This window comes from Solanum tuberosum, unplaced genomic scaffold (genome assembly GCF_000226075.1).
Source record: "Solanum tuberosum cultivar DM 1-3 516 R44 unplaced genomic scaffold, SolTub_3.0 scf00488, whole genome shotgun sequence".
Classification (NCBI taxonomy): Eukaryota; Viridiplantae; Streptophyta; class Magnoliopsida; order Solanales; family Solanaceae; genus Solanum; species Solanum tuberosum.
The window spans coordinates 125,789-148,292 of NW_006239411.1; the positions used below are offsets into that span (position 1 = coordinate 125,789).

At 37.4% G+C, this 22,504-nt stretch overlaps 2 protein-coding genes across 6 annotated transcripts in view; one reads left to right on the forward strand and one right to left on the reverse strand.

Moving 5' to 3' along the window:
- Positions 1–917: 917 nt before the first annotated feature.
- Positions 918–5,894, forward strand: LOC102591759 (protein FAR1-RELATED SEQUENCE 5). 2 transcript variants are annotated; one of them, XR_001471939.1, is made up of 3 exons: positions 918–3,472; positions 3,766–4,714; positions 5,449–5,529. XR_001471939.1 is itself a non-coding variant. In XM_006364274.2 (2 exons), exons 1-2 carry the CDS (start codon positions 1,301–1,303, stop codon positions 5,620–5,622), a joined length of 2,346 nt encoding a protein of 781 aa, XP_006364336.1. In that variant the 5' UTR covers positions 918–1,300; the 3' UTR covers positions 5,623–5,894. The 2 variants fall into 2 exon arrangements, 1 of the variants encoding a protein (XP_006364336.1); XM_006364274.2 differs by lacking the exon at positions 3,766–4,714 and having other exon boundaries at positions 5,449–5,894.
- Positions 5,895–6,858: 964 nt separating this feature from the next.
- The window catches only part of LOC102592091 (chloride channel protein CLC-e), a 43,203-nt gene continuing 27,557 nt past the window's right edge, over positions 6,859–22,504 (reverse strand). Inside the window, exons 5-8 of one of the 4 annotated variants that reach the window (XR_368677.2) lie at positions 17,076–17,639; positions 13,085–13,293; positions 7,426–7,588; positions 6,859–7,235 (exon numbers count right to left, since the gene is read on the reverse strand). Coding sequence is in view for 1 of the 4 variants with exons in the window: in XM_006364275.2 (XP_006364337.1) it covers positions 7,543–7,588; positions 13,085–13,293; positions 17,076–17,639 (819 nt within the window). In the remaining 3 variants the exon portion in view is untranslated. Of the gene's footprint in view, positions 7,589–13,084; positions 13,294–17,075; positions 17,640–22,504 lie in introns of all 4 variants that reach the window. The other 3 variants (XR_368676.2, XR_368675.2, XM_006364275.2) reach the window with 3 other exon arrangements.

Here is a 22,504-nt window from a genome sequence, read left to right on the forward strand (position 1 = left end):
TTATAAGGGGTAATCAAATTTTAAATTAAAATGAACTGGTATTTATTATTTATTTGTCAATACTTTTAAAAAATAAAATTTAAAAATTTGTTATTGTCTCGATAACAATTTCTTTTAGGTATTCAATTGAAATATTTACTTCATTCTTGAATTTTATAAAAGTAATCAAATTTTAAATTAAAATGAAATAATATTTATTATTTATTTGTTAATTATATATATATATATATATATATAAGAGAACCTTAGGCCCTCCTACGTGGCGCCACTATAAACTAGAAGTCCCATTTAATTTATTTATTTACAAAACTAGCCTTCTCCTTTCATGAAAAGTTGTGAAATTTATAAAAAATTGTGACTTTTATGAAAATTTGCGATTTTAATGAAGAGTTGCGACTTTTATGAAAAATTGTGAATTTTATGAAAGGTTGTGACCTTTTGCGAAGGGTTGCAACTTTTCCAAATAGTTATAACCTTTCCGATAAGGCACAATAAACATTTGTTCACATTATCCTTTTTTGTCTATAAATAGAGGGATTTCCTCTCATTTTAAAACAACGAAAATTCTGAACCTCCTCCTCTTCTTCTTCACAATTAAATATTTGTTTACTCATGTTGAATGACTCAGTGACACCATTGCATATGTTACAGATCCTGATATGTATTTTTACAATTATTAATTATGGTTATGTTATTAAGGGAAAATGATAAGATGTAATAATTTTCATTTTCCTTAACATTATTAATGTTTTGTATGTAAGATAATAGTATTTTAATTTTAATGAATGATAGGTTTTAAAAATTATTTTATAAATTTCATGATATTAAATTTCCACGCGAAGCGTATGTAATTTTACTAGTATTTTTTAAAATTAAAATATTAAAAAACGTTAGATGGCCCAAAAGTGGCTAGTTGTCGAAATCTACCATTTAGATGGAGCCTAGGAGCTGGGAAAGTGAGCAGAACAGAAGATCCTTACTCATCCGCAAAGCTAATTTCGTTCGTTCCGGGTTCTTCTTCTCCTCTCTTCGAGTGCAATTAGTGGTTTGCTTAGAGTAGGGCTATGCTCCGGCACCGGATTTTCTAGGGATTCCTTTTCTTCGCCTAACATTTTGCCCCAACCCTAAATTTTCCACCGTCAAGATAGTAGCCGGAACTGCGGTATCAATTTTTCTTTCCTCTGTGTTAATTACTAACACATACTCCATGTTTTAGGCCATAAGGACACAGTACGCCTGCGATTCTATGCATATATGTAAGGTGTAACTGGAAAGCGAACTTCTCGTCTCCCTACGGAAGATGGATAATGAGGTAATCGAGTTTGATATAGGCTTAGGAGGTGGAGGTGGGAGCGAGGACGGGGATGGAGATGATGTTCTTGACGAGGAGAATGTCGCCAACTGTTCTCCTGTTATTGATGGAAATGTTGCAATAGTTCGAAGTTACTCTCCTCAAGGGGACCTCGATCTTGAACCATATGAGGGCATGGAATTTGAATCTGAGGAGGCTGCCAAGGCGTTTTATAACTCCTACGCACGCCGTGTTGGCTTCAGCACCCGCGTCAGCTCCTCCCGTCGGTCCAGGAAGGATGGAGCCATCATTCAAAGGTCGTTTGTCTGTGCCAAAGAAGGATTCCGCAATTTGAATGAGAAACGTACCAAGGATAGAGAAATTAAGCGACCACGTACTGTCACCCGGGTTGGCTGCAAGGCCGCTCTATCTGTCAAGATACAGGACTCTGGTATGTGGGTGGTCTCTAACTTTGTCAAGGAGCACAATCACGAGCTGGTTCCCCCTGATCAGGTCCACTGTCTCCGTTCCCATCGTCAAATTTCTGGTCCTGCCAAAACCCTAATAGATACCTTGCAGGCTGCTGGTATGGGTCCCCGCAGGATTATGTCTGCCCTCATTAAAGAGTATGGTGGTATTAGCAAAGTTGGTTTCACAGAGGTAGATTGTCGTAATTACATGCGGAACAACCGTCAAAGGAGCTTGGAAGGAGACATACAGCTCCTCTTAGACTACCTGAAACAAATGAATATCCAGAACCCTGGATTCTTCTATGCAGTTCAGGGTGATGAGGGCCAGTGCACAGGGAATGTCTTCTGGGCTGACTCTAAGGCAAGAGCAAATTATAACTATTTTGGTGATACTGTTACATTTGATACAACTTATAGGTCAAATAGGTACCGGTTACCCTTTGCACCCTTTACTGGAGTAAATCATCATGGACAACCTGTTCTCTTTGGATGTGCTTTCCTAATAAATGAATCAGAAGCCTCATTCATATGGCTTTTTAAGACATGGCTTGCAGCTATGTCTGGTCAACCTCCCTTGTCAATGACAACAGACCATGATGCTGTAATTAGGTCTGCCATCATGCAGGTTTTCCCTGAGACCCGTCACCGTTTCTGCAAATGGCACATCTTCAAGAAATGCCAGGAAAAGTTGTCACATGTCTTCCTTGAGCACCCAAATTTTGAAGCAGACTTCCACAAATGTGTCAATTTGATAGAGTCTACTGAGGAATTTGAATCCTGTTGGCTTTCTCTTGTTGAAAAGTATGAGCTCAGGGATCATGACTGGCTTCAAGTGATATACTTAGATCGCAGACAATGGGTGCAAGTATATCTCCGTGATGCTTTTTTTGCAGAAATGTCCATAACTCAGCGTAGTGATAGCATGAACTCATATTTTGATGGTTATGTGAATGCGTCAACTAATCTAAATCAGTTCTTCAAATTGTATGAGAAAGCTGTGGAGAGCCGTACTGAGAAAGAAATCAAAGCTGATTATGATACGATGAATACATTTCCAGTTTTGAAGACCCCTTCTCCAATGGAGAAGCAAGCTTCCGAGGTTTACACGAAAAAGTTATTTATGAGATTTCAGGAGGAGTTGGTTGCCACTCTAACTTTCATGGCGAACAAAGTTGAGGATGATGGACTAGTTACCACTTATCAAGTTGCTAAATTTGGGGATGACCACAGTGCTTACTATGTAAGATTTAATGTTTTAGAAATGAAAGCTACTTGTAGCTGCCAGATGTTTGAGTTCTCAGGACTTCTTTGTCGACACGTTTTAGCAGTGTTCAGAGTGACAAATGTTCTGACTCTTCCTTCTCATTACATCCTCAAACGATGGAGCCGAAGTGCCAAGAGCAGTGTTGCATTGGAAGACCGTGTTGCTGATGTAATCAATTATTATTTGGAATCACATACTGTTCGATATAATATGCTGAGACATGAAGCGTTTAAGTTTGTGGAGGAAGGGGGAGAGACTGTTGATTCTTATACTGTGGCAATGGCTGCTCTGGAGGAGGCTTCAAAGAAGATTTTCCTAGCAGTAAAGCATGATGGGAGGATATCTTTAGTAAATGGACATTGTCGAGAAAACTTGACTAGAAATGGGGTCCATGCAAATTACAACAGTTCGGATGAACAAAGAAGTCTCGCATGTCCACTCTCTGAGGTTAGTCATTTTTAAATTTTTGTTGAACTACCAGTCACATGGTTCTCTCTTTTGGCTGCATTTCTCATGTCTACGTACTTTTTCCTTAACCTTAAATTATTTAATGAGGTAATATGATAAATTTGTCTGGACTCAAAGAAATACAATATGCTTTGAGGACAATGCTTCTTCTATCCAGAAGATAAATCTAATTGTATGATTTTGTTTTCTAGAGATGTTAAGAGTCCCTACAAGTCTACAACATTAGATGAGATATTCTTTCGCTAATGCACTTTTTTGCTGCATCTGTGCAGATTAACAACACATCCTTATTGCTATTTTATTTACAAGATTTCTTTACCTTCACAAAAGAAAAGGAAAAAGAAACTGAAAGATAAAGTTATCTGTAACTTCCTCAAAGAATCTGGAGATGACGTAAATCACCTCCTATTACATTGTTGGTTAGCATCCACTTTGTGGGGGTGGGGGGATTCTGAGATGGCTTGGAGTTGAGTGGGTGATGCTGCACAATGTGAAAGACTTAATGGCAAGTCTCGACATTAAAGACTTATCAGTTTTCAACAAAACTTTGCTGGGCAAATGGCTTTGGCAATTCGGGATGTAGGTTCAAGGTTTTTGGAGAGAGATGATAGTTGATAAATATGGGTTTATAGAAGTGGGATGGAGAACTAGAGTTGTCATATGCCTATTGGGTGTGGCTTGTGGAGGAATATATTGAAGGGATGAGATGACTTAGTGCTAACATATCATTCAAGGTAGGAAATGGAAGGATGGTTAGTTTCTGGGGATAAAGGTGGTGTGGGGAGATATTACTGAAAGATAATTTTCAGATTTTGTTCAGAAAATCACGTCAATGAAACTTGACGGTACATCTAATAGGGGGACACAAGGAGGACAAAACTTTTGGGATTTGAGATTAAGAAGGGATTTCCATGATTGGGAGGTAAATGAGTTCCAAAGTTTGATTGCCCTACTTCATAGGCTAGGTATTCCGGTTAATAATCGTGATGCTTTGTGGTGGGATTTTGGGAATAATAGAGTTTTCTTTGTTAAATCTTCTTATGAGAAACTTCTGATTAGGGAGGAGGTGATTTTTGTACAATGCAGTATGGACTCCACAGGTGCCGAGGATGTGTGCCTTTTCTCTTGGCTAGTTACTAGCGGGGTGATCTTGACAACGGAAAAATTTGAGAAAGCGGAAGATTGTTTGCATCACTTGGTGTTTCATGTGCAAGGAAGAGGGTGAGGACGTCAATTATCTTATTCTACATTGTGATTTTACCATGAGGTTATGGTGGGATATGTTTAAGAGGTTTAACCTCTTGGTTAATGCCAAAAATGGTGAAAAAATTGATGTTTTGTTGGTGGAGCAGGAGAAGACGTAGGGCATGTAACATGATTCCTCTTGCGTTGATGTGAGTTGTTTGGATAGAGAATTAGAAGAACTTCTAAGGGGGTAGAATCGAGTTTTACTAAGCTTAGGAGTAGTCTCCGGTCACTTAATTTTCTTTGGTGCACCCATAGAAACTGGGTAGGAATAGAAGTCAAAGTTGTTGGATAGAAACATGGTTTTGCATATTCTATTTGGTGCATTGAGGGATCTGTTTTCATACCTCAGTATCAACATCTATTGGTTGTTATAATTTGGTCAAATAATGCTGAAACAATTCTTTGCACTCTCCCCAGTTGTAGGCATTGAATTTGGTCTAATGGGGAATCATGACCATCTGCACTTCTATCTTGTAAGCGGGAGTTCCGACTCCCTATCTTGTAAGCGGGAGTTCCGACTCCCTAACTTGTGATTCCCTCCCTATTCTTCTTCCTTTTCTCCTATGTATAATTTAAATTTTGAACTTTCGAGCTGCAAAGAAACTTTTGCATGTCTGTTACAGAGTTGATATTGTTGATGGAAGGTTTGGTTATTTTATGTGATCTTTGGTTATTTAGACTGATAAATTATATGCATATTACTGTAGGATGACATGGATACGAAGATCCAGGAGCTTTCTTATCAACTGGATTGTGCCAATCAGAATTGTGAAGTTTATCGTGCAAATCTTTATTCAGTTTTGAAGGATATAGATGACCATAAGCAACAACTATCAATTAATGTCCAAAGTATTAAGCTTAGCTTGAAGGATGGTCTCTGAATTTCTCCTGTTGTGGTACATGTTCCATAATGCTGTACATAGTTGGTCCTTCAATTTTTATTGTACACAAAAATCTCCTAGGTTGCTTTTATGGAAATCTCCATGAGCTTATTTGGCAGGTGTAGCCTGTTGTGTTCTGTTCAATATCCTTAAAGTTGTCAGCTGTTTGTTCTTAACCTAGTAACACGGTTTATCAATACCATTTGACATAAATAATGGTTTTATTGTTAAAATCTACATGCAAGGATAGTTTGATGCAGTTCGATTTTTAATTTTTTCCCTTTACTGTTTTATGCAAAATAATTATTCAGTACCAAATTTGGTATGTTTCAGATAGAGCTGTCAATATGAGCTAGCCCACCCCATCCGAGTTAACCCATACATGCTTTGAAATTTGACGGATCAAATTGGGCTAGCCCATTTTTGGTGTGGACCAGAAAATGATCAGCCCAGCCTACACGTATGTGGGCTACAAGCTTGTCGGGCTAGCTCTCTTTTCTTAAAAGTATATTTTTTAAATAATTTTTTAAATTAAATTATAATTTAAAAATATTATCATAAATATTGACAAGATACTCTATTTTATTTTTAATTAATTTTTATTTGCCCCACGAGCCGGCCCTATCCATATTTCTCAAGCCTCACAAATCAACAGGCTTATTCAGGCCAGACTAAAATGTCCTTTTCTTAAATGAGCTCCAAAAATCGTAACCCAACCCTGTCAAATCACGGGTTAATCCAAGCTGACCCAACGGACCTATCCCATATTGACGGCTCTAGTTTCAGAGAACAGAAGAGTAGTCTAAAAATTTGTGATAAGTGTCATCTGCGAGGTATAGACTTCATCTCAATTTGTATGACAATTTTATTTTGGTTGTTCCAGAATATTTAGCACTTAAAAATAATACTTCCTCCGTTTCACAAAGAATGACCTCCTTTCCTTTTTAGTCAGTTTCAAAAAGAATGACCTCTTTCCTTTTTTGGTAACATTTTACTTTTTGCTTTCCACGTGACATGTTTAAGACCACAAGATTAAGGGCAATTTTGTACATTTGACATAACTTTAATTTAGGACCACAAGATTCAAAAGTCTTCTTTATTTACTTAAACTCCGTGCCAAGTCAAACCAGATCATTCTTTGTGAGACGGAGGGAGTAGTATTTCAATTCACTTCAAGAACTCAAATTTTATCAAAATACTGTCATACCTCGTCAAATTCTACCAACTCAACTCATATCATGTAACATGGGCCAGAGAAAGAGTATGGCGACTTAATTACGAACAAGCACATTGTAGCAACGACAAAACATCAGGAAAGGGCAGTTCGGGAAACAATGGTGGAGAATGGGGTTGTTTGAAAAGTCATTAACAGCTGACTAAAGCAGCATGAAGAAATATTATTCAGGCAACGACAGAAGAGTAGACTTTTGACACGAGGCATGTGTAACTCAATCCTGTTCAAGTTCCATACCACGGAAGTGAATCATTGGGATTGGATGACGAGTCAGTGTAGTTAGGCAGTGCGCTCCTCCAGTGCCTAATTTGAGAAGCAGCTTGAACAACCTTCAGCCTCAGCTGTAAATCCTGCTTCCTGGTTGTATGGTCTCCTCTGCCTGTGCTAGCATCATTCTCATTATTTACAATTGAACTGAAGATGGTAGTCCAAAATCTCAGGAAGACCAAAACAGTTGTTTGGATATGCTGATGTAGAGAAGATATTTACAGCATCTTATTATATGAACAAGAAGTCAGCATAGCAGTAATTAATGGATAAACCACTATAAATCCAATTGTTCATCTTACTTGTTCAACCCTGTTGTAAGACAGAGCGAGGATGGATTACTCAGAGACAATAACCCTCAACATGCTTTAACAAGGAAGAACTTATTGCAAACGGGGTATGCAACCTTCAGTTAGCCTTTACTCCGTGGAGAACCAGCTAAGCTGTTCTCTAGTTGCTAATGCTCTGTTCCACCAAAGAAAGAAAATATGGAAAATGTTAAGGGGGATTCAAATGGAACACAAGTGCTTTTTCAGAAGAGAAGCAATTTTTCTAGAGACATTTCAATGACATCAAGAAATCACTCAACGATGAAGTGTCCCATAGTGGTTGAGAAACTGGATGGTTGTCTCCTTCCATAGTCTTTAGACCATAACTTCCATAATGTAACATCAAATTTAAATTTTTTTCTTTATCCCACCCATCCCTACCTCCTACCCCGATCACCTACACCTCAAAAAAAAAATATTGATGTCATTTTTCTTTCTTTTATAAATGAATCTTTTTTTTTACCCATTTTACCCATTTAACTACCCACTTTTAAATGGGGAGTTTGACTGGTTTTTTACCCATTTTAAATGAGTTGGGATGGGTAATTTGAATGGATAACCATATAAATTACCTACTCTGCCATCCCTAGTCTTAGGCAATCTAACCTCATTAGCTAACTTTTGAGGTTGAGTTAGGATCAAAGTCTTATTCTTTTTTTTTCCGCATGGAATCAAAGCCAGACCTATTGTAATTCTTGGTTTATCCAGTTGGACCCTTTCCCTTTTCATGAAGATTGATAAAAGAAGAAAAGACTAGATTAATGAAGCTCCAGATGCTCTACTCCAAAGCAGGAGCGAATTAAGGAAGTCCAAAGATTGGTATTTAATAACAAATACCGACTCTAGAAGCAGGGGGGAGTTATTTATGTGTTGCTCATCAATGAAAGGGAAAATCATTACTTGGAATATACAGGGAATTAACAGTACAGGAAAAAATAAAATTAAAGCATTGATTCACAAATGGCAAGCAGATGTATACTGCTTTCAAGAAACGAAGATGGAAGGCAACATGGAAATTAAATCAGCCAGGTCGGCTGATTTGGCTCGTTAAGAGGTTAGTGAAGTCGAGGTAGAATACTTGTACTGTGCGATAAAAAGGATCTGGGGGAGTGAGATAGTCAAATCAGGGACTCTAAGCATCACTTGTAAATTGTATTCACTGGCAAATAACTTCTCCTGGTACTTCACAGGAGTTTACGGCTCCAACTGCAGGATAGAAAGGCAGGAACTAGATTTGTGGCTGAGAAAAGAAGCAGTAACAGATACACCAAGAGAAATGTTAGACTTTTCCGAGGGAATTGAAGATCTGGAATTTGTTGACCCCGCTTTATTTGGTTGAACTTTCACATGGAACAAGGCCAACAATCTGGGAGTTGCATCAAGGTTTGATAGATTTTTATTCGATTGAGTGGAGATGTCCATTTCAGAAGCACTAAACAGTTTCTGCTTCCACGAATAAATTCTGACCATACTCTGGTATTGTTACTGTGTTGGGATTAGGAAAATACAAAGTCATACTTCAAATTTGAAAATTGGTGGCTAGAGGTAGAGGGCCATACAGAGAAAGTGACAGGCTGGTGGGATTCTTTTAGGTGCAAGGTAAACCAAATTACACTTTTGTTACTAAGTTGAAGATGTTGAAAGCTAAATTGAAGGAACAGAACACAGCCAATTATGGAAGCCTTCAAAAGAAGAAGACAAACTTTTTTTTTTTTTAAGAAGACAGACTTACTAAACCAACTCACACAGTTAGATAACATACAGGAACAAAGAAGCCTTAATGATGATGATCTACTTGAAGGTTAATTTGGTGTAGTTTGAGAAAATTGCAAAATATGAGGAGACAACTTGGAGGCAGAGATCCAGAGTGCTTTGGCTACAGCAAGGAGACAAAAACACAGTTCTTCCCGAAGATGGTTAATGCTCACAAGAGGTCCAATATCATTGACAAGCTGGAGATCAAATGGAGAATTAGAAACTGATCCTATGAATATTAGGAGAGAGAAATCCTTTCTTTTTATCAGAACTTGTATGCAGAAGCTTGGAGCCGCGGTTTAACTGCATGAACTGTCCTAGAATTACAGAGGAGGCAGTGGCATGGTAACAAAGGGCCTTTAAGGAGCAAGATGTACTGGAAACAATTTTTTTTTTTGAGATAATGTACTGGAAACAATTAAAATACGTGCAAAAAAAAAAACAAAGCACCAGGTATTCAACAGATATCTTTCGTTCATGTTTGGATGTTCTAAAAGAACACAATATGAAGACAGTGGAAAACTCACACCCAGGAACAGTTTTAAAAAGCCTGAAATGCAGCATATGTGGCGTTGATTCCTAAAAATAATGGTGCCAAGGAGTTGAGACTTTAGACCTATTAGTCTGATAGGGTGTGTATACAAGATTATCTCCAAGCTATTGACTGAGAGACTCAAAAAGGTGGTGGACGAGCTAGTTGACAAGTACCATATGACATTTATTAGAGAAAGACAGATAATGAATGCATACTTGATGACCAAAGAATCTGTGGATACTAGAGGGGGGGACAAACACAGAGAATTTTATGTAAACTGGATATTGGAAAAGCACAAGACCATGTTAAATGGAATTTTCTCATTGAAGTTCAAAGGGATAAGATTTTTTGGAGGAAATGGATTAAATGAACCTCTTATTGTTTTAGCACGGTCAGGTTTTCCATTCTAATTAATGGCTCTCCCGAAGGCTTTTCTCCTTACAAAAGGGGTTTGCAACAAGGGGATCTGCTTTCTCGTTTGCTCTTAATTATTTCAAAGGAACGTCTTAATAGATAAAGTTTGCTTACATTCTATCCTCCCCAGACCCCACTTGTGGGATTACACTTGGTTTGTTGTTGTGTCTAAACGGATAAAGACTACAAACCAAAGTGGGTTTCTTTATTCCTCTTGCCGAGGTGGCACATTCAAGCATCACATAGACAGCAAACTGACAGAATTGCAGGCACTTGGTAAATAATTTTACTTGACCAGATTGCAAACCTTTGATACACAGTTGGGGACATAACTTTGCTTGCTCTATCTGGTAAGAGTTTGCTTGACCAGATTACAGACCTTCAATATTGAATGGAGTCTCAGAAACTAACATACTAATGAGATCTACTTGATTAGATCGTATACCTTTGATGGTTTGGTACTAACTATAGAGTTAATAGAACAAAATCAAGAGAAAATAGAGAGCAAGTTACGATCGGAAAAGGAGGACTAGTAACCGGTTTTGAGTTAGCCAGAAGATTTTGTAAGGCGAAACAAAAGGAGCAGGCTGAAATTTTTAAAAAGGTGTGGAACAAACATGGGCCATAATAGTGGCGTAACACTGCTGCAAAAATGATAAGAATAGAGATGTGGTGCCCTCCAGAACAGTCACTCAAAAGTTATGGAATAGTAAAAGGACGGAAAACACAAAAAAACAAAAAATAACTAGACAAGCAAAAAAGCTAATTAGGGCTTACCAAACTCTTATTGGCTCTGATATCATGATACAAGAGAGAGAGAGGATGGAATGGAGAGAAGTAATCGTATTAAGTTCTTCTTAGTCCTTTTGAAAAGCAGAACAAAATACAACTTCCTAGAAAGTCAATATTTCATTGTCAATGATATTTGCTTAAGGCTTCATGTTCTATTCCAAGAGCCACTAAGGTTTGCTGATAATTAAGTTCTAATCAAGGCTTTCCTCTGCTTCGCCTGCATTAATTGAAAAACTAAATGAAAAACCTGAGTGGAATGCTACCACCACCCCACCCCAAACTAGTATGACAGGTTTTCCTTTTTTTATTTTTTCGCCCCCAGTAAGACTGACACCTTTGTATACTTAGAAACTGCTTAATCTTTACATTCCCATTTTGCCTTAATGATTTACTGAGCTAGGAATTGACACGACTTATTGATGCTAGGTAACTTCGGTATTTTATACATATTCAGTCTACGTGTCAAAATCGATCTTTCTTCTTCCCCATATACAATCAAATACTGGCAACATATTGGGACGGTTAAAAACAATAAATGTCAATTGCAAAGATGGTCATTAAGAAAAGTTGTACACCAAGATAATGCTTAGAATATTATTGGGTACACATCCATTAAAAGGGGTGTTGTTATTAGTTGAATAATAGTAGTATAGTCTTTCCTAAGTTACAAGAATGAAATTAATTGTCCATTGCGGTGAGTATTGACGATAGGATGCTATTTGTGGAGAACCATGTTCTTTTGTAGGTTCTGCCAGTTTTTTGTCCACTTCTATTCTTCCCCAACTTATCAATGAAATCGTTACTTCTTGTAAGCAACTACAAGATTGCTTGTCAGAAACTTCATTCTTTTCGCAGAAACAAGATGCCTTCACATAAACTATACATCTATGTTAACAGACAACAAATAAGTTCTAGCAACTTGCATTTTGCTTATTCATGGAACTGTGATCGAGATTTGATTATCTACCCGTTAGTCCACAATAACCCATTGAACCTTTCTTCCCTTTACTACCTGATGACCAGTCAATATAGGTTAAATGAACTATGTCTGGCTGATACTTTTGTTATACTCTCACCCTGGTGATGGAACTTTCCTTGTATACTTGCCTTACTTCCAAATCTGTATGGACTTTTATGTGACACAGGTTTATTGTATAAAACTCTTAGGGGTCGTTTGGTAGAGTGTATCGGAGAAAATAATGCTTGCATTAGCTTGGTGTATTACTAGTACCTTGTTTGGTATAGTTTTCTAACCTATGCATAACTGATGCTTGTATTAGTAATACACTCTATTGTGTATTACTAATACCATGGATTTCTATGCATTAGCAATGCAATGGATTCTAATGCATGCATTAACATTATTAAAGACACAATTGTCCCTCAAAAACTTTTTTACATCATTTCCACTATATTTGTGGAGGGTATTTTTGTAAACAAATATATATTTTTTAAAATTATGCAACGCATAATATTTTTAGTACATTAAGCCAAACATTGCATAACAAATTCTCATCATAACTAATGCAAACATAACTAATACAAGCATTACTAATACACTATATTTTGTATTATTCTTACACTCTACCAAACGACCCCTTACACATGTGGTGCTAGTGATGAATAGAGGATACCGTGAGAATTTGTGTAGGGAATTCATAGTACAAGTGAAGTTATTTTCTACTTTTGGATGGACTGCTTGACATACTTAGAATATAATTTTTTTTTTATGACTATCACAAGCTTTAAGACTTCAAATTCACATCTCTTTTTAAGTATAAATGGTGATTTCCCTATCAAACCAATTTCTCAACCCTACTTTAGTGATTTTCTTCTTAGTGTCCGGTCAAAGTGTGTTAAAGGTATGTTCACTTCTTGGACTTGCATATAAGAGATAATTTGTCAAATACTTTTGACATCTTAATTATAGCTTATCTGGTAATCAATCGTAAAGTGTGACTTATGCACAAGTTTCTTGCAAATTTTATTCAATGGTAAAGTGTGACTTCTGCACAAGTTTTCTTGCATACTTATCATCAATGGTAAAGTGTGACTACTGCACAAGTTTCTTGCATATTTTATCATCAATGGTTCCAGAAAGCATTATATTTTGAAGAAAAGTTGAATATCAAAAACCTGCAAGCTACATTGATGCACTCTCTGTCCAAAATGCCCACAGGATGTATGCCTTCATCCTCCACGTGCCTTAGTATAACAGGTAGCTGACTCAAACCATGTTTCTCCATAATAGTTAGAGCAGAAAGGAGATCTGTATTTGGAGTCACTGTGCATGATACCCGGCACTTATTGCCATTTGAAGAGCAAACATCAGCTACTACAAGTTCCTGCATACATACATACAGTTAAAAGAAATGTATTTGTTATTCATGATGATAAAATAGCAAAGCCAATCTTTTTAATTTAATATTACAATACAAAATCCATGTGAATGAATAGTGTAATTCAAATCTATCCTGTTGTCTAGCAGCCCAATTTAAGAATTTTATCTAGGATTAGTTTCAAATATTTACAATAAACTAATTGATTTACAATAAATAAAGCCATGTTTTATATACATAAAAAATAGCCAAAGTCATAGAAAGCGTACACTGACTATACAATATAGCTTATCTATACATGAACTATACACTGACTATACATTATGATACACTCAATAAGCCGAATATAGTATAACTATACATAAAGTATACACTGACTATACATGAAATATACACCGATTAATTCAATCTCGATCAACTCAAAATCACCTCTAAAAAGTCCCAACTTTAGACATGAATATCCTCTCGATGTTTCAGATTTTTTGATATATAATTCGCTCAAAACGATTTACGTTGCGGTGTGTCGATCTTTTTAAAAAAAAAGGAGAAGTAGAAGAATGAAGGAGGAGGATGGAGTAGCAACAAAAGAAGAAGAAGATGAAGATGAAGAACAAGGAAGAAGACACAACAGAGAAAATAGAAGCGGCCATTTTTTTGGAAATTAATGTGACCATAAGTAATTATTAAAAATTGGGTTAAAAAAATGGTAAGTTTATGGGCGGATGTTTTGTATAAATTACCCTTTTATTTAATATAACATAGTTTAATGCCCATTATTCTAATATTGTGTAGTAAAATCATAAAATCATCTCTGTCCTTTGCATTTTCTTATTTTTTTTATCTACCACCATCCTTCGCATCTTCCTACGACTTGAAAAAGCATTTTTATTTCCTTAAGTCTGTTTTTTATCAAATAAAAGGTCTCATTGATAATAACATGGCCAACTTGGCTGTATACAAGTGATATACCAAAAAGAGGAGAAACCTACAAAATATGGTTCTCTCCAAAAGACACTCAATCCTCTTACACAAACAAGAACTACATGGGTGCTCCAAAAGAAAATAAGGGATTGGAGACTACTACTCAATTGAGCCAAGCTCATCTCCACCCCTTCAAAAGCTCTCCCATTCCTCTCTATCCAAATGTCCCACGTCAAAGCAAAGGGAGTAACACTCCAAGTCTTGTGCCTTCTTCTCCTAGCTCTACTCTTCCAGCTGAGCATCAACTCCTTAACGATTCTTGGCATAATCCAAGAAAATCCAAACCATCTAAAGATATCCTCCCATAACCTCGTAGCCAAATTGCAATGTAACAAAATATGGTCCACGTTCTCACACAACTCCTTACAAAGGTAACACCAACGCATGCAAACATCCTTTCTTTTCCTAAGATTCTTTGCCATCAAAATCACTCCTCTAGTAGCTAACCACGTGAAGAAGCACACCTTCCTCGGCATATTAGGTATCCAGATCGAGACATGGAAATCTATCCTCTGCCCTAACCAAAAGCTTCTTATAAAAGGACTTAACCGAGAACACTTCATTATACTCCAACTCCCAACGCAACACATCGGGTCTATTGACTGACTCACATTGCTTTTGAAGTAAACCTAGCAATCTCTGAAACTCGGGTCACCTCCCAATCTCGGAAAGTCCTCCTAAACCTCAAATCCCATAAGGTTCCATCCCTATGAGTCCCTTAATTTGCTGACAAGACAATTCCCTTTGGAAAGAGACTATACAATACCGAACCTCCACACCACTTTTGCCCCAAAAACTAATCCTACTCTCCCCCAACTTTGAAAACAGTGTTATTATTAAAGGCTATCACCCCTATCCATAATGTTTATATCCAATTTATTAATGTTAAGATTTGTTAAAGAAATAAACATTTGGCCTAACTCAATTCCAAAAGCTAGCTCAAAAGTGAGTATTGAAAAAGGCATATGAAAAGACCACCCATCTATTAAGAGCCTAATGTGAGACTCTTCAACACCCCATTCATGTTCAGGGCTAGACATCTGAAGCGTGGACAATTTTTTAATATATCGGGTCCCAACATTCGGTAACAAGAATTGGGATGGGTACTGCACTAATACAAATCCCAAGTGAATTTACATATGTGAAATGGATAAAACAAAGGCATCAACTTGGAATCAATATATCGTCACAAGAGACTACAATTGATCATCTAACTCACTAACCATTTTGGTTAAGTGATCTTGAACACCTTGACACTTGCACTTAACTCAACTAAGAAAGCCCAAGTTAAATAGTTTGAACTTCCTATTAAGAGTTCTCAAGTAATGATAATTAATAGGACTTGAATTTCCAACTCAAACCTAAGAGACATGGTTGGATTGAAGAGAGTTTTAAGCAAACAATCACAAAATATAACTCAGACTGCCAAAAAGTGCAAAAGAGGAGCTGCATTGAGTATGCAGCAGCTTCAGGCAAGACTTTTCAGAAAATCTAGTCACCCGAATTGGTTAAAGCTGCTGGCATCGTCGGAAGTGGCTGGAAATGAGGTAGTCAGATCGGAATCTTGAGCTGAACACCACGGCTGTCGGAATCTGGTCGAACACCTCACACGCACTGGCGCGTGTGACAGCCCCGTGCAGGAACCTTAGATTTAGCCATGCTTGAGGGGCCTGCTGCCGGTGACATTGACTTTGGTCGCTGAGAGTTATTGGACCTTTGGTGGTGTTAGTTCTGGAAAAATGCTGGCAGAAAAAGAAAGGTGATGCAATCAGATCTGAAAATCACTGGAAAGAAGGCACAATGACTGACTTCTCCGTCCTGGATGTTTCTCATGGTAGCTCTGGTACCATGTTAAAGAAATGGACATTGGACCCAACTCAACACCAAAAGCTAGCTAAAGAGGTGAGGATTATCCAAGCCATATAAAGAGATCACTCATCTTGTAAGAGCCTGATGTGGGGCTCTTCAACAAAGATCTCCTGTGAATTGTACTCTTTTCGCATTGCTATACCATTATCTCACTTATGAACAAAATGAAGACTAAAATTGGCAAAAGAAGAACATAATAGAGAGGCGTACTCAAGAATCAAAAGAACTATCAAAGTTGTTGAAACTAGTCCAATGGCCAATGTGTCATTTTGGGGGACCATTACATTTGTATTCATAGTAAAGGGACAGAATTTGGACGGCTAATAGTAGTTCTACCAGGTGGAAGATCATCAGCAAGGAGGCGATCTATGGAAACTAATTAAGGGAGGGGCCAATACTGTTATTTTCACTGCCAGGTCAGTTTCTATTGGCACTACAAAAATGCATCAATTGAATGAAGCAGGCCATAAGAAAGTTCAAGTTTCTAGATCAACGGGGCTTCAATGAAATATAGAAATAAAATCATTACATATTCTCCCTCTGACTCAAGTTGAATGTACACTTTCCTTTGGTTGATTGCTTGATTAATGGGAATTTAGATAGCAAAAATATATATATCAACTATACATAATTGAAATCAGATCCAATTTCTTTCTTCCTGTGAAAACTCTCCTCTCCATCCTATAAGATTCAGTAAGTAACTATTGACTCCAAAACTTCCAAATTGATTTTGAAAGTCACATATTCCTTTATATAACATTTGACAATACAACCTTCCATGCCATTTTATGATTCTGCCAAGTCAAAACTCACATCAGAAAACAACCTACACAACTTAAAGCAATATATATATATAAAATCCTAAAAAGCCAACAAAAGCCAACCCTGTTTTCCTCATTTTCTATTAGTTAAGATATTTAAATGTGCTAAGAAGCTACCTCCTGGCATTTTCCTTCCGCTCTTGGCCACTTGCTGTAATTCTGGATATCACCAAGTGTCAGCAAACCAATGAGAAAATTATTTTCATCAACTATTATAGCACAAGATTGCTTCTCAGCTAGCATGAGAGATATGGTTTCCATTAGCAAGGTGCTCATTAGGACTGTCACATATCGCGTTCTCATTGCCTGTGCAACTAGAACTTTCCTAGCGAAATCATTTTCTTCATCATCAGATTCATAAAGACAGAGTGAACTCTCAAGTTTGCAGAGGTTACTCTCTTTTTGTGAAGGTTCCACACCTGAAGAATAAGTTAAGCTAGGAAGTCCAATGTTGGAGGAAGAAGTTCCTTGCCACTGCGTCATCTGGGCTCTTGCATCTTTTAATTTCTTCCTATCCTGTACCACCCCTTTGCTTGTTTGTCCAGATGTAACCCATGATGACATCCCCACAGCTCCCAAGAGGGGCAGAACTATCCGATAATCCTGTGTCAGTTCAAAGAGAAGCAGAACCGCAGTGAGAGGCACCTGACAGACACCAGCAAGAGTAGCAGCCATGCCAACCTGTTAAATAATGTCTTTCAAAATTAAAAAGAACCCAAAATTGAGGTCAAACAGTAATATTAATGATACAATTCATGTTGAAACAAAGAAATACACTATCGACATTAGGAAAATTAACCAAGACAGACGCTACATAAGCACAAGAGGATAAAGGTAGGAAACATTCATGAAATTTCGCGCAAACACTGATGTGCCCATGGTTTGGTAATGCTTTGACCAGCTCAAGGTAAGTGATATTCTGAGAAATTTATATGAGGGCTAGAGGCAAATAACCTAAGAAGATAGAAGAAAGTGGTTGAGAGGGGAAGAACTTATGGAATAAGAAGCACAATGATGTAAACTAAGGAACTCTAGCAGCACCTTTCAACCAAAAGTGATTGAATCTCGATTCAGCCTAGATCCACAAAACAGATCATTATCGGGATACAACTGTACATACCTAAGGTATGGCAAATATGACAGGTAAAGTCTATTATCTCTTGTGTGCCCATGCACCTCTTTAGGTAGGTAGCTGCTTAAGTTTTAATGCTCCTAAATTTTAAGTATAGATAGAGGCGAATCCAAGAGTTGAAGTAGTTCCTATAGCAATCTCAAGTTCTTTTTTTCCAAATAGGTAACAACTTTGTATTATATACCAGTACTTGGGTAGTACTAAAATCCCCCTTGACAAAAGAAAACATGAACACTAAAAGGCTAAAAAAAACAATCCTAACAAGAGTCTAAAACTTCTAGGATTGATTCTGCATCTACATAGAAGCTCTAAGCTCTTTGTACATCAAAAATCAAATAGCAAAATACAGTCTGATTTGATCTTGTGTAAGCTACTACTTCTATCCTCAAAACATCTGGAATTCCTTTCTTTCCAGAGAGTCCACCATATGCAAGCTGGGAAGATCCTCTAGTCACTTCTATTTCTTGCCCCAATCCCAGCCTCTTCCCAGCTTGAAAGAGTGTCAATAATCCTGCTAGGCATTGTCCAATATATGCCTCTAAGATTGATAAAAATCTTCCATAATTGGTCAGTGATTCTGCAATGTAAAAATAGATGTCCAACTGTCTCAGTTGCATCCCCACATAAGTGTCTAACTATTATAATTTCTCTCTTTCTCAATTTTTCATGTGTCACTACAGCCTGCTTTGCTAGCAACCATGTAAAGCATGCCACCTTATGAGGTATCTTAGCTTTCCAGATTTGTTTCTATGGCCAGTTAGAGTTCTGTGGACTGTGACTCAGTCATGTTCATGATCTTATATCCTGAGGTCACTTTGTAGTGCCCTTATTATGCCCAGTCCACCACAAGCAGTCCATCGCATCCTTCAGCCCTTGGAATGATTCAAGAAGTTTACAGAGATCAACTAGTCTAGGAATTTCCAGTCATTCAACATTTTCTTGAACATCAACTCTCAATGACCACATTTTAATCACAATTTTGTTTTGATGTTGAGCTATAACAAACATGTCAGGGATCCTCACTTGTTTAGTTACCACTATAAAGTCTGATGACAGATTGGCTCTTTAAAAAAGGCCACCATGTTCTAATAGATCTCCAAACAGTTACACCATAGAGGGTGTGGACCATCCTTGGTAGCCCAAAAATCCATCTCCCCGTACTTCAATTTGATTACCTTTTCCCATTATGATTATGATTCCTGAGCATACCTCCACAAGCACTTCAGTTTTAAGGCCCTACTTTGATTCTTCAAGTTTTTGATGCCAAGACCACCTTGTTTTTACTAGTTATCAGATTTTCCATTTGACAAAATGAAAACCTTGCCAAAAGAAGGACCTTCTGAGTTTGTCCAATCTTTGGACTACACGTGAGGGAATGGGGAATAGAGATAACATGTATGTTGGAAGAGTATCAAGAACTGCATTAATAAAGGAGAGACTGCCTACCAGAGACAAATACCAGTCTTCCATCTAGACAAATTCTTCTCAGATCTTCTCCAAAGCATTTCTTTAGCCCCTAATCTTTAACCAATGCTCTTTGTTACTGGCAAGGTCCACTATTGCTAAACCATAACTTGAAGATAGGCTCATTTCCCCGTGGAGGTAGAGAGACTGTTTCCGAAAGATCCTCGGCTCAAGTGAATAAAAAGGCGACAGTGAAGAAAAGATAGTAAGCAACAAGAAAACGGTGCAAAGTCTACCACAAGGGAGCAAAGACAACAACAAAATAGTGCGATAATTAATAAACAACATACTAGGAAAGATTACGGAAAACAAGAATAAGCAATGTTATATGGAAAAAACAAGAACTATAATAACACAACTAGTAAAATGGCAAACACCAACTATCCTATGCAAGAAAACCCTAAACTACCTACTAACCTGTTATCCAAATATGTGTCCTCCACCTTCTTATCTAAGGTCATGTCCTCGGTAACCTGAAGCTGCATCATATCTTGTATTACCACCTCTCGCCAATACTTCTTCGGTCTAGCTCTCCCCCTCCTCGTACCCTCTATAACCAACCTCTCGCACCTTCTCACTGGTGCGTCTATACATCTCCTCTTACCATGTCCAAACCATCTCAATTGCGCTTCCCTCAACTTATTCATCATAGAGGCTACTCCCACCTTATCCTGAATATACTCATTCTTAATCTTATCGCTTTTAGTATGGGCACATATCCACCTCAACATCCTGATCTCCAGAACATGTAGCTTCTGGACATAGGAGTTTTTGATTGGCCAACACTTCACGCCATACAACGATGTTGGTCTAATCACCACTCTATAAAATTTACCCTTGAGTTTCGGTGGTACCTTTTTATCACACAAGACTCCAGATGCAAGCCTCCACTTCATACACACCACACCACACCAATACGATGTGTGATATCATCGTCGATGTCCCCACTCCCCGGAGTTGTAGACCCAAGATACTTGAGTCTGTCTCTCTTGGGGATTTTTTTTTGGGGGGGGGGGGAAGGGGGAAGGACCAAAGAAAATTCAAATCAAACTACACAATATTTAAATAAATTATAAAAACTATTATAATAGAATTAACAATTGTATAATATAAAAGGAAACATAAAGAAGACAAAAAAGGAATGAACATAACAAATAAGTTGTTTTATAACAATTTTTAATTTAACATGACTCTTTTTTTTTAAAATAATTAAAACATGGCCATTTTTGTCCCTATTTGTTTTAGAAAAATAGTTAGTCTTAGTCCCAGTTTTAAAGAAAAAAGTAGGATCACAAAATTATATAACAAAATGCAGCTAGGGGGAATCGAACCTGGCATCTTACGATTTTCTAAACAACATTGGTCACTAAGCTACATCTCTTTGTTGAGTCAAAGGTGTTCAAAACGCAATATATAGCCATATTAAGTAATATTTTTATTTTTTTTGACAAAGGTAACAATTTTGTGTATTAATCTTTAGCACTAAAGGCTGGGATCCCAAATTTACATCATGGAGCTACATACAGTTGCGTGTACTTAAAACAAAACTAAACTAGATCCTACTTCATCTTACAAAGGACCTAGGATATCTCTAACCGCTATAGGATCATCTACATACTCCGAACTGCACCAATAGCAAAAAGTGATTATGCAGTTCATTTTAATTGCCATTTCCTAACCAATTATCGTCCCAAAACAAAATCTTTCTTCGATTGTTTACATTGAATCTAGTTCTTTGAAAGAAACAATGCCACAAATTTCTGATTGATCTCCATAGGCTAATACCATAGGCAGAAGTCACTTCCTTAGTTTTCCAGTGATCTATCTTCTCATACTTGGCCTGAATCACTCTAACCCAAAGAGCCTGCTCCTCTTTAGGAAATCTCCACAACCACTTCATCATAAGGCTTTTGTTCTGTTTCTTCAGGTTTCTAATGCCTAACCCACCTTGTTTCTTTGAAAGAATTACAGTCTTCCATTTGACCAAATGAAATCCTTTGTATTCTTTCTCTCCATTCCACAAAAAATTCCTCCTTAATGCATCAATTCTTTCCTCCACCTTAGGGGGGAGAGGAAAAACTGACATCAAATATGTTGGCAAAGCATCTAAGACTGAGTTGATCAGGGTCAATCTTCCACCTCTAGACAAATACTGTGCTTTCCATCTAGATAGTCTTCTTTCACATCTCTCCAGCACCCCATTCCAGATTTCATTGGATTTGCTTTTGGCTCCCAAAGGCATCCCCAAATATACTGTTGGTAGTTTACCTATTTCTCCTCCCAAGATCTCTGTCAGATGTTGCATTCTGTTCACCTCATTAATTGGAAAAATCAGACTTTTCCTCCAGTTGATATGTAGTCCTGAAGTTGCTTCAAAAAGAATGAGTATCACTCGCAGGATCTTAAGTTGGCTTTCTTCTGCATCACAGAAGATGAGAGTGTCATCTGCATATTGGAGATGAGTGACTTCCAATCTTAGATTCCCCTCATTTGCTACATTAAAGCCCCTTATCCACCCTTTAGTGTGAGCAGTCTTTAGCATGTTGTTTAGGCCTTCCATCACTATAATGAATAGAAAAGGTGAGAGAGGATCACCTTGTCTTAGTCCTCTGTCTGATGGAAAGAGACCTTCAGGAGATCTATTCATTTATCAGTATTGAGAATTTAACAGTACTTATACAAAACTTTATCCATCTGATCCATTTCAATCCAAAGCCTATTCTCTGCATGATTTCAAGTAGGAAGTTCCAATTGACATGATCATATGCTTTCTCTATGTCCAGTTTGCACATGACTCCTGGGCAATTAAGATTGCATCAGTTATTTGCCTTCCTAAGAGGAAGGCCATTTGTTGAGTATCTACTAGCTTGTGCATCACTTTCTTTAATCTTTCTGTGAGAATCTTGGCAATCAACTTGTAGACACTTCCAATTAAACTGATTGGTCTAAA